The sequence below is a fragment of the Mizuhopecten yessoensis genome, unplaced genomic scaffold (assembly GCF_002113885.1).
Source record: "Mizuhopecten yessoensis strain PY_sf001 unplaced genomic scaffold, ASM211388v2 scaffold2681, whole genome shotgun sequence".
NCBI classification, from domain to species: Eukaryota; Metazoa; Mollusca; class Bivalvia; order Pectinida; family Pectinidae; genus Mizuhopecten; species Mizuhopecten yessoensis.
Window position 1 is genome coordinate 36,693 of NW_018404667.1, and position 11,440 is coordinate 48,132.

Here is an 11,440-nt window from a genome sequence, read left to right on the forward strand (position 1 = left end):
GGGGGGGGTAGGGGGTAGAGTCGGGATTATAGGATCGGGAATGTTAGCCTCTGGCGAGAGAAGCCATGTAAAGCCTCGGCCGGAGGGGCCGTGAATGTCCCGGGTACATTATTTTGTGGTTGTTGTTGTAACTGTATATAATTCGTGTGCATGTAGATTTGCCGTCGTGTTGAAGAACTGTGTGGAAACGAACATTTGTTTAATTCAAGAGCAATCTTACAAAGAGGGCCTACTAGAGGTATGAACCCTAACTGTCGCAGCTACAACGTGAAGGTAATAAAAAGTTGTTCAGTGTGTTATGTAAGTGTTATTCCATTGTGACAGATTTTACATGATTTTTTTTAAGCAAATATAATTAAATTGATGAAAACATTATTAAAATTTCTCTTGGATTTATACAGGATATATAAACGGTTAACTTAATTAAGGATATCGCAAGATCTCTGCTGCTCCTGCTTGTTTTTGAAAAAAATGCCATTTCTTGACATATTTCGTCGTGTGGTTGGCAATACTAACTATTTTATATATTTGTTTTTTGAAATAAAATATCGATTTGAATAAATTTGCGATGCAATTTTGTCATAGATGTATACTTAGATACGTACCTACCGAGGTACAGGTGAAATGCACGTAGAAAAGACGACACGATAATACCTGCAGAATATTAGAGGCGAGTAGTATGGAGCCCCCTTCAGAGTCGAGAATCTTTTTTGGATTTGGTTAAGGAGGCATTTAGGATAACAATGTTAATGTATTTCCCTAAATGTTATCTTCCGCGGCGATGTTTATGGGGCGGTCTGTAGATAGGTTGTCGGTAAATTATGTTTAAGTGACTTTTGATTGATCGAAATTCAAGGAGAGAGAAAACCCAGTGTTGTTTGTTATTAAAACTTCAAAAGTGTTTTTTTTTTCACTTGTGTGCAAATATTACATGTGTGTTAACGATGGTGTACATTTTATATTTACCCTATATATATTAGTAGTTTGGAAGATAAAAAACTAATAAACATAAACAAGAGAATTACCGTGATTTGAACTAAGAATACATTCTAAAAGGAGAGTTAACAAAAAAAGTTCAGTGGAATGATCTTATGTCTTTCATAAAATTGGACAGTAATACTCAATATTTTAACTTCAATATTCTTTATTTTGCAATTCCTTTCAGTGACTCTGCACCCATTGACATATTGGGGACTTTCTCCATACTTCTAACTACGTTTTATTTCCCAGTACTTTGCCTGGTTATACCTCATTTTTGGCTTTGATGTTGAACGTTCGCCCAGGTGAGGAAGACAATTGGTTCTGTCACCTGGCCGGGACATGCCAAGATAATTAAAATGATAGTTGTTATATCCTGCTTCAAGGTCAGCAGTTAGAGAAATGGAAACAACTGGTTCACCCGTTGTTAGTATACTGTGACCGGGCGGAGATAGCGCTATGAAGTCGGCATCAGATCCGCGCTATCACACATACACCTACATACCCTGCCTCAAGCACACATACACATATGCACGCATACACAACTAACATGGAGGCACGTCCTTAAATTACATTAGCTGTTACTATGACGTTTAACCAAAATCAAACCAAACCAGGGTTTCAATCAGAAGAATGACAGGAAACAGTATGTCTTGTTTGAAGGTAATTGGTCGTTCTAATTTTAAGGTTATAAATGGTTTATCGTTTCAATAAAATGTTTGAAGGAATATTTCCCACAATATAAAACCGACATGGAAAAGTTGAAGAATATTGGGAACCATTGTTAATATTGGACTAGGAATGCTATACATGTACTTACACTGCATTGCTTCTGTAACTGTCTTGAACGAGAGATATCCATGAATATTGACTCCACTTGACAGTAAAAGATAATTTAATGATAAGCGCAGTAATATAAATAGGCATATTTGTATATTTTTTTCCGTTTTGTTTCGATTTTAAACCCTAACGGTAACCCGAACTAATTTTATTTAAATTGAATTAAAGTTTTATATTAACGATATCCTAAAAATAATCATTTACTAGATTAATGACGAAAACAATAAAAAATGTTCACATTTATTCATCATGAATATTCCAAGCACAGGAAAATACTGATTAATGTAGACGCATTGTTGTATGTATCCAGTCCAGGAACGCGGAAGCTCTTGTGTAGACCCCCGGGGTGTGTGCCTCAGCGCATCCGTACCCCCAAGACGTGATACCAGCCAGCGTCCAGTGATTATTTACTTTACATATTAGTGGTCCACCTGAATCTCCCTGAAAAGAAAAGAAAAAAATACTTGTTTTAAAGTATTTCATTTAGGCATTTGGTTGTAGCCTAAATATTCAGAAGCACCCTGTAAATATTTAAAAAAACAACACTTACCTCATAATGGCCCCTTATATATATATAGATAGATGGCTGCCTTTATTTTTACAATGCAAATATGCGTTTTACTTCACAATATGATATTGTAAATATCTGCAGTATGGCTTTCGTAATGATTCTTTAGATAAAACACATTTCCTTTAGAATCTCTCTCTAAATACATATGTTACGTTACATGATATTAAAATTAATACACTGTTCCATGACTAAAATAAAGCCCAAAAACATTAGGACATGTATTGATAACCAACGAGAAACTAAGAATGAAACCTGCTGCCCTGAAAAGATAACAATTTCAACACTAAATGTAAACACGATGCGTTTGTTACGGGGGTTAACAAGTCCTCGCTACAGCCAGTGAAAGATGATAGAAAACGAAGAAAGAAGGCAGGGTTAATAGGAAACGAGAAAGATCCCAAGTGTTGCAAGGGAGACACTTTACATTTCGGTTATGGTACTTGTGAGGCACATGCATTTTGTATAGAGGTTAAAGAAACCAAAAAATACTTGTTGTTGCTTAGATTCACCTGCTATGTTTCATTCCAAGACTTTGTGGCCCATACATTAGATTGTCATTCCTCATAGCTATTTCCTTTTTCAAACATTCAAATTTTAGACAAATGCTATTATGTTAACAACATGTGTTTTCATGGAATATCCTTTTCGAAAGCAATTTAATAAAAAAAAAAAAAAAAAAAATTGTACAGTGGTAGCAATACATTTTAACTCGATTGTTCCTTTTATCTTAAGATTTTTTTCTTGTTATTTTAGCTTGTTTGAAAAACAACTTACAAATAATTGATCAAGATTTTAACATGCATGTTGTTGTTCAAAAATTAATATCATAGGGTCCAACGTCCCACGACGAGCAAAGGTCAATGAGGACGTGTCTAAATGCGTGTACGATATGCATGTATGCCTATGCTGCTTAATGCGGTATGGTTTAGTATTTGGGTCTTTGCGATAGCGCAGATCAGGTGCCGACTTTATAGTGCTACCTAGTGGAAATCCCGAACTGAAAGCACCAACATGGCATTCATTCCGGTGATACTATAATGACAAAGTGTTACCGAGTTGTTGTCATTACCAGAAATGCTGAACCTGTAGTAGTAAATGAAAATAAAGCAAAATGAAGGACATCGGTATGTCCCGTTTTGGAGACAGAACCCATCTTTACCTTGCACACTCCATGTCCACGTGTGTAGCCTGCACATATATTAGATGACGTCACAGCATTACCCATGATGTATCGGCACTGTGAGTTCGCAATGATAGGTAGGTCGATTTCCTCAAGGTAACGTGTTGTTTGTCCTCCTTGAAATAATAAAAAAAGCATTTCAATAAAAAAATGGCTGCAGCCAGATTTCAGACATTTGCGTGTAACTCGGGCGTTGTAATAAATATAGGATGTCATGTCACGTCACATCAACAGTCATTTCGACATTTTTGTAATGGCAGGTCAAACATGATAAGAGAAAGAGAATCATTCACCTCTGTGAAATGGAGGAAGATTCCGAAGTTGCTAACACTCGCAAAACCTGTCAACTTAAAAGTCCATTCCGAGAATTGATATCCTCTTTCTCACATTTTTTTCGGCAGGAGTTTTGTGTAACCAATGGGTAGATACAAATTACATTCTATGTATCCTGAAATCGGTTAATGTTATCCTAGCTACAGAGAGAGGCGCCGAGACGAGGTTGTCCTTGCCCATCTCCGGATAGGATATTCATGCATAACCCATTGCTATTTACTGGAACGTCAAGATCAGCCTTAATGCATAACGTGTCAGGAATCATTTACAGTAAAACACTTGCTATTCGATTGTGTCGACAGTCAGTCAACTCTAGACAATTTATACACTAACGTTACATGTCATACGTCTCTTTTCGAAAAGAGAACTGGCTCTACAACTTAAGGCTAACTGAAAGCTGTTGGTATTTTAAATACAATTTGAGTCACCATAGCCACTTTTAATATTACAATTGACATTTATCTTTAACCTTTAAGTTTGTTTGAGGTTTTTATTTTGCATTTGTTTATGTCGACTAGTTGTTGGCCCTAAAGATGCATCCTGTGTTGATGGGCCGTTAAACATTTACTACTACTATTACTATTAACAATCTAAATGAAGGAGAACGCATATCTGTCAAGACAGGTTTTTGCATTGTTGCTTCACGTGTTAAGCATTACTGTGCTTAAGAAGCAGCGTGAATATTACGACATTTAAAACATGTAGCATTGACATTAAATGGTGATAGCAGCTTCTGGTTTATAAATTAAAATGATAGATACATTTGGATTAAATTGACGGGGTTAATCCGTACATACTTTGCAGGGACAAAATTAAACAAGAGCCAACAGGAAAACTAATCCTACCTTGAAGACAGAACTAAGACTTAACATGAGTGTAGAATATTTATTTCTTGAGTAAGACAGAACAAAAATAGAACTGAAAGAATACCTAGATATGTCGTTCCCCAACCAGTGGCTGTGCAGATTTGGTTATCGAAGACTTGATGAGGCTCCGGTAGGCAAGCTATTCTCACGTTGGTACTGGTAATGTCTATAGGTTTCTCGAGCTTCACTAAGGTGGCGTCGTTGTGGTGAGTTGTCTTGTCGTAGCCTTGGTGAGAGATAACGTTCACTGCTCTGTGTACCTGTGTAGTATAGATGTGACCCCGATCGTGTACACCAGTGGCTACTGTCCAATGTGATCTACCAGTACTGTAACAGAGGTAACATTACTAATTACAGTTTCTGCGTTTTGAACGTTAGTTAAGTAATATCATGCACACTATGACATATCTCAACAGTAGTTCATTATAGTATGAATATTCAAAGCAGCAATTTTTTCTGTTCTGATGCTGATGAAGAAATGGTAAAATAACTTGTTGATTTGGTACGTTTTTTGATAGGGTATCAGACTCGAGTTATCGCAAGGAGGTGAATACACAAAAATAATGAGTCCAGTATACATGCGAACTGTACATAAATAGCGGCACGTCCTTTAATGAACATAGCTGTGAATAGAACGCTCATTCAATAAATAAATCAAAATTTTAACAAATAGTGAACAAGCCTTTTCTATAACACTAATCAAACTTCAACTGTCCGTTTTTAATAATGACGTCTGTGCAAAGAGTCTATAATGCAGACGTGAAGAGGTGAGTTTTGAAGTCTTTCTTAAATTTGGGCAGGGTATTTGACTTTCTTACACCAGATGGTAAGCTATTCCATTACGTGGCTGAAAGGATCCCAAAACACCGGTTTCAACGATCACATATAAAGAAAGGTAGAAATATTGACTTACTCCTCGAAGCAGTGTGTGGCAGTCAGCACCCACTGGTTACTGATAAGGGTACCTCCACACATGTGTTGACCATTAAAACGGAGTGACACTTGCCAGGGGTACTCGCCAGGAGTAGCCACAGTTCCTCCAACGATCTTTGTGTGAGGTACTTCACTCATTCCACATTTAGCTTTTGACAAATATCAAGTTGTATCAAATAAAATTGTCTAATAAAATTATCGCGTATTATCACATCCTGCTTTAGAAAGACAAGATAATGCTGAATCGGTAATGACCTCAGTTGTTAATAGGAGGTTACACCCCATATACCAAACATGTAGTAAAAAAAACCATTCATACGAGGTCATAACATATATAACTCTCTTAATTCAGTATGTGCAATCAGTAATCCATCTTTGCGTATTGCAGACTTATCTTCTCTTGTGAGCAAGTATTGATTGTTACGTCATTGGTTTGTGTTAGAAAATTACGTCGTTTTCTCAAAAAATGATTGTGAGAGAAACGTCATCATTTTTTGAGAAAACGACGTAATTTTCTAACACAAACCAATGACGTAACAAGCAATACCTGCTCTCAAGAGCAGATAACTCTGCAATACGCAAAGACGGAATACTGATGAGTAGATACAAGGTTGTTTGAACAATATTTCCAACAATATTAAATAACATATAAACCTATAACAATTTCTTAACCGGTGTAATTGATGTAAATAATGTACTTGTTGACCTACTTCCGGATCCGGATAACGCGCCTGGTGTACCAGAACCAATTTGGGAACCGGATGTTGAGCCATGTGTTCCGGTACTACCTTGTGTACCGGTACTGCCATGGATACCAGAAGTTGTATATGTAGGATAGCAGCATCCTTGCATAAATCCACAGAAACTTACTGTGAAAGAATCCCCTGTAAAATATCACAGTTACATAAATTAAAGTTCACAATAATTTCATTGACGTAGTGACTACATAAATGCATACAAGAAGATCGGGTTATACGTCTAATAAAAAGCAAACGTTTGACTCGTGTGACGTATTTTCAACGCAGATGGCAAGTTTTCCGGTGACCTGGTATTCGAATGTATTCTCTTGTCTATTCGGGTAGGTATGTTTATATGGTGATTTTTGGTGAGAAATTACTTTTATTTTGCAATATTACGATAAAACAGTTAATTAAAATATCTCCAATTTGATCAATTCAGCATTAGAGTAAGAATCAAAATGAAAAAAAACACAAACAAAAATGAAACGAGGTGATATACAATGAACAATCAATTGGTAAATAACGTCAATTGTTAAATTTCAATCCTTAATTTGTAAACGTTACAGTGTACAATCCTGTTTTCCGTTAAATACATTGCTACCATATTAATGAATCACTCTTTACGATTTCTGACATATTTAATATACTCAAGGAAGATCAACCTTGTTTTAGATTATCATAATCGTTCTGTTTATCGCCTTGTATCAGAAATAAAAACTAATCCAAAAAGCAAAGGTCGAACATACAAAACATGAATTGCAATGATTTGGCGGGAAACGGTCATGCATGTAGCTGTAAAGGTTCAACATTGTACTCACCTATTGGGCAGTACACTGTCGTAGCGTATAGGCTAACACAGACCCCATGCAGAGTGGCGACACACGCCGCTAGAAAACATCATACAATATAGTATAGATAATGTTTTACAATAATTAACAATAATTGTTCAAACAAATAAAATTGTCAGTGGCTTTAAAATAGTTAAGATATTTACCTACATACGTAAACATGTACTTTATCTCTTTAAACTTCGTTGCGGAATGAAAAGGGAGTTGTAAAGAGTGAAGTAGACGTTACTGATTAATTCAAGATTAACAGAGAACCGAAAAGGGCCCTTTTTCTTATTCTTTCTCTCACATTTCGGGTAGTTACAGAGGTTTCCAAAATGAATACCCATGGGATATTGGTTGTCCTACATGAACTTTTCACAATCAGATATGGTTTTTAATAGAAAGAAAAAATTAAGTTCTAATTAATTTCTGGTAGTAACAGAGGTTTCCCAAATAAATGCACATGTAGATGCCAATATACAACTATTTACAAAGTAACAGCAAAATCAGAATTAAGGGGGAAAATTGGCATGACCTTGGCGTACAGCCATATATATGGCAATCAGTTAGTGGCCACGGTGGCCATGATTGCTGACCATTTAAAAAATGGATATCAACATACTTATATCAATATCAATACTTATATAAATGTCATCAGTTTTGAGAAAGTAATATCGGAAAAAACATCCGGAAGTCAATTGAGAAGAAAGACGGATAGAAATGTTAGGACAATCAGCAAAATCACCTACCCTTTTAGGTTCCTAATTTGTTTGAAATAACAGGCAAAACAAGTAAATAAGGTATTCTTTCAATTATTTGCTATTATTTTCTGAACATGCAGCCTTATTATTATTTAATTACTTAATCACCTGAATATATTATTCGTTCTTTAACATATTACACGACACAAAATTATTCTCTACGGTATAAACACACTACAATTAAGATAATTATAATGCAAGACAATTGAAAATAAAATAAATATAAACTCACTTGTTGCAAATGTCGGAGTAACCAATACGCCTAAAAGAATTGTTAAATACAGGACCTCCATCTTGGCCTGAACTCTCGTGAAAGATATATTATCTTTGGTCTATGTCATTGGGAATCGACCTTATACTGACGGCTGCTAGATACAGTAGATAACACTTGATGAACTCCATGTTTATATGGATTGCTCAGCACATATCACGACTAAAATAAATAGGTGCGTGTAGTCTATATTCAGGACAAAAACCACAGATATTGACCTGTGGTACTTTTTCTGGAACACGCATGTCGGTTTGCTTGTTTTCCCGTGTATAAAATATTGATCGTCAATTAATCAGCCATTTTGACAAATCTTTATATAAAATCAATATATCATGTCGCTGCGCACCTGATTGTGAAACACCTAACAGCGCTAGGAAACAAACGGTAGTCATAAGAAGAATGAAATATAAAGACCCGAAATACTGCGATTGGTACAGCGGATTTATTTTGGTCGCTTTCTTGTCTATAAGAAGAGGGCACAAAAGCAGATTCCCACTTTTGCAGAGAGTTCCTACAATGGCCGCTTCTTACGAACATGCAGTTAGTAACAGCAGGTATTTTCTTCTTCACGATCCCCGAGGTGGATCACTGGATATTCTCCTTCTTCTCCATCACTGCTCTAGGTTTGTAGGAAATATAACGCGCACATTATTGTCATATAACACATATCTTATGTACCATAATTTACAGTGTAAATCCTGTGGGCTACACTTTTTTGTTCATCCGGAAATTCCTTTTGCGTGCTACCTGGTGAAGGGGGCTATTTGGTTTTAATTTGCATTAATAAAATGTCGGTTATACTTTAGTAGTTCTCATGTTTGCGCGTGGACTACAGAAGAAAGCAAATAAAAAGCAAGAAACAGTATAAATTCCAAGTGCATCCAGAATTGAAGGTCAGACACAATATCAGTTACTAATGTATCTCCGAAGGTATTTAGATTTTTCAAGCAACGATAATAGATCGGCTAATCTATACCTACCTTTTCATTACATAGGACGATTCAATTTATCACTGTATTTGCAGGCAATCTGACCCAGCTGGCTATTTTGTATTTTTTTCTCTCCAAAAAACCTATATTTCAACTCCCATTGGCTATCCAACAGGGCAAGTAGTATGCAGGAAATGACGATATATGTTATATTAGGGGAAATATTTGACTTTTGATGTAAAGATAATTTTTTTTTTTTGACTCTGAGCATTTTCGAATATATTTTAAACGTGCGAACAGCATTAAATCCGATGCACACCGTGAATGAGATTTCGTTACAAATTGGATTTGACAGACGCAATACATTGTGTTGTATACTCTGGATATTGCGATACATTGAGGTTGTTCAAGACAAAATACTGTCCTCAGTGTTACCTGTGTAACCTTGACAGCCGGTTGCAACCTTGATTGTTGATCGAGTGTTTCTCCTTTTTCAGATCTGATACACGTCTCAAAGGTTCTTAACACAACCCGTTATATAGCATAACTATATTCCGCCTAAAGTAACGCTTACATATTTTTTCTCTTCGCGTCTTGTGACCCAATGTAACCGGGAAAAAAATGTTAATATACAAAAGTATGTTTTTGGACACTTTTCACTTTGACGTATATGTGTTACCCTTTTTTGTCATTCGCTCTTTCTTGTTATACCGTCTTTCTTTGTGTCCTTATGACCTCTTCTGTGTTGATGATCCTTTAATGCGTAACACACAATGTAATACAAATAATCAGTTCAACTGTTCTTAAACCTAATAGCTTTCTCTTTCCCAGAAGACTTACACTCTGTGTACCTGTTACTTTCAACGAAACTAACACGTTAACTACTTAAAACTTAACATCTATCCCCTAACTTACCCTTTCCCCACGAAATTCTTTCATCCATCCTACAGGTTCGCGCGTAAACTCCCTCTCTCGTATAAGACTTCCTTTAAGGTAATTCCTTCACTTTCATTTTCAAGGTAAGCCTTTATCTCTAACACCTCCAATCGCAATTGACATTTGCACTCATTATCGCATTACACCACCTCTCCTACGTGATACTTCCACAATCCATCTCCCTAATAACACGTACACACACTCTATATAGCTACATTGATACTTTGTATTCAAAGTTGAAAATAATATTCACTTTGAGGGGTAAAACCGTTTATACATTAATTTTGCAACTCAATGGTGAATTAAATTGGTTGATTGCGTATACTAAATATAACAGCTGTTGTCACTATGGATCTGCCGACACAAGAAAAAATATATATGTTTGGAAATCAGATTGTATATTGTGAAATAAATAAATATTTGTATACCCTGTTACTATATTGTAGGATATATCATTAAGTTTATTTTGTCTCTCTTTACACATTTTTTTACTGTTTTGAAATTGAAAATTGAAAATTGAAAATAAATTGAAAAACTAATACCTATGAAAGAAAGTTGTAAATTGACCCCTAGAACACCCCCCCCNTGAATAACGCCTTACTCGTGCGTTACAAAAATGATATTTTCGGCTCCCAGAGTGATATCCTTTGCTGTTGTTTTGAAACAGGGATTTTATTAATTTGAAGGACCAATTTAATTATGTTTTGAGACATCTACTCATTCAACAGTAGACTTCGATATTATATGTGTATCAGGGACCATATCAAAATGGAGAAACATATCTTTCAAGTGGGTACTTCAATGATACTAATTAAAGATCGCCTCAATGTATGTGTGTATGCTGTTGTTCTCTAGACTATAGGGTTCATGATAACAATTATCATGATTTTTTAAAACAATTAACAGGGGTTACGAAAGGTACCATGTACTTGAACTGGTGACAAGCGTGTGATATGCCGCCATCGGTATGGAATTTAAAGGGCACAACAATAAAAGCACTGTCAGCTGTCATCTGGTGTCGGCTATTCTGAACAAACTAGGCCAACTTAGTTTAAAAATTCAAAATATATTCAAATGTTGACTTTCACATTTTTCACACGTGACCACTGATAACATTTAGTCAGCGACCTGTGTTAGTATAAATATCTCTTCTGGTACATCGAAAACGATTTGCTCCCCGTCTTTTTCTCACACAAACACACACACACACACGTACACACACACACACACACACACACACACACACACACACACACACACACACACACACAC

The 11,440-nt window shown here is 35.9% G+C and overlaps 1 protein-coding gene across 1 annotated transcript in view; it reads right to left on the reverse strand.

The window, feature by feature from the left end:
- LOC110446388 (transmembrane protease serine 9-like) overlaps positions 1 to 8,372 on the reverse strand; it is a 20,481-nt gene extending 12,109 nt beyond the window's left edge. Inside the window, exons 1-7 of the mRNA XM_021491521.1 lie at positions 8,265 to 8,372; positions 7,260 to 7,328; positions 6,400 to 6,585; positions 5,682 to 5,850; positions 4,833 to 5,095; positions 3,549 to 3,685; positions 2,101 to 2,259 (exon numbers count right to left, since the gene is read on the reverse strand). Of these exons, the coding sequence (XP_021347196.1) occupies positions 2,101 to 2,259; positions 3,549 to 3,685; positions 4,833 to 5,095; positions 5,682 to 5,850; positions 6,400 to 6,585; positions 7,260 to 7,328; positions 8,265 to 8,325 (1,044 nt within the window). The 5' untranslated portion in view covers positions 8,326 to 8,372. The remainder of the gene's footprint in view (positions 1 to 2,100; positions 2,260 to 3,548; positions 3,686 to 4,832; positions 5,096 to 5,681; positions 5,851 to 6,399; positions 6,586 to 7,259; positions 7,329 to 8,264) is intronic.
- Positions 8,373 to 11,440: the final 3,068 nt, after the last annotated feature.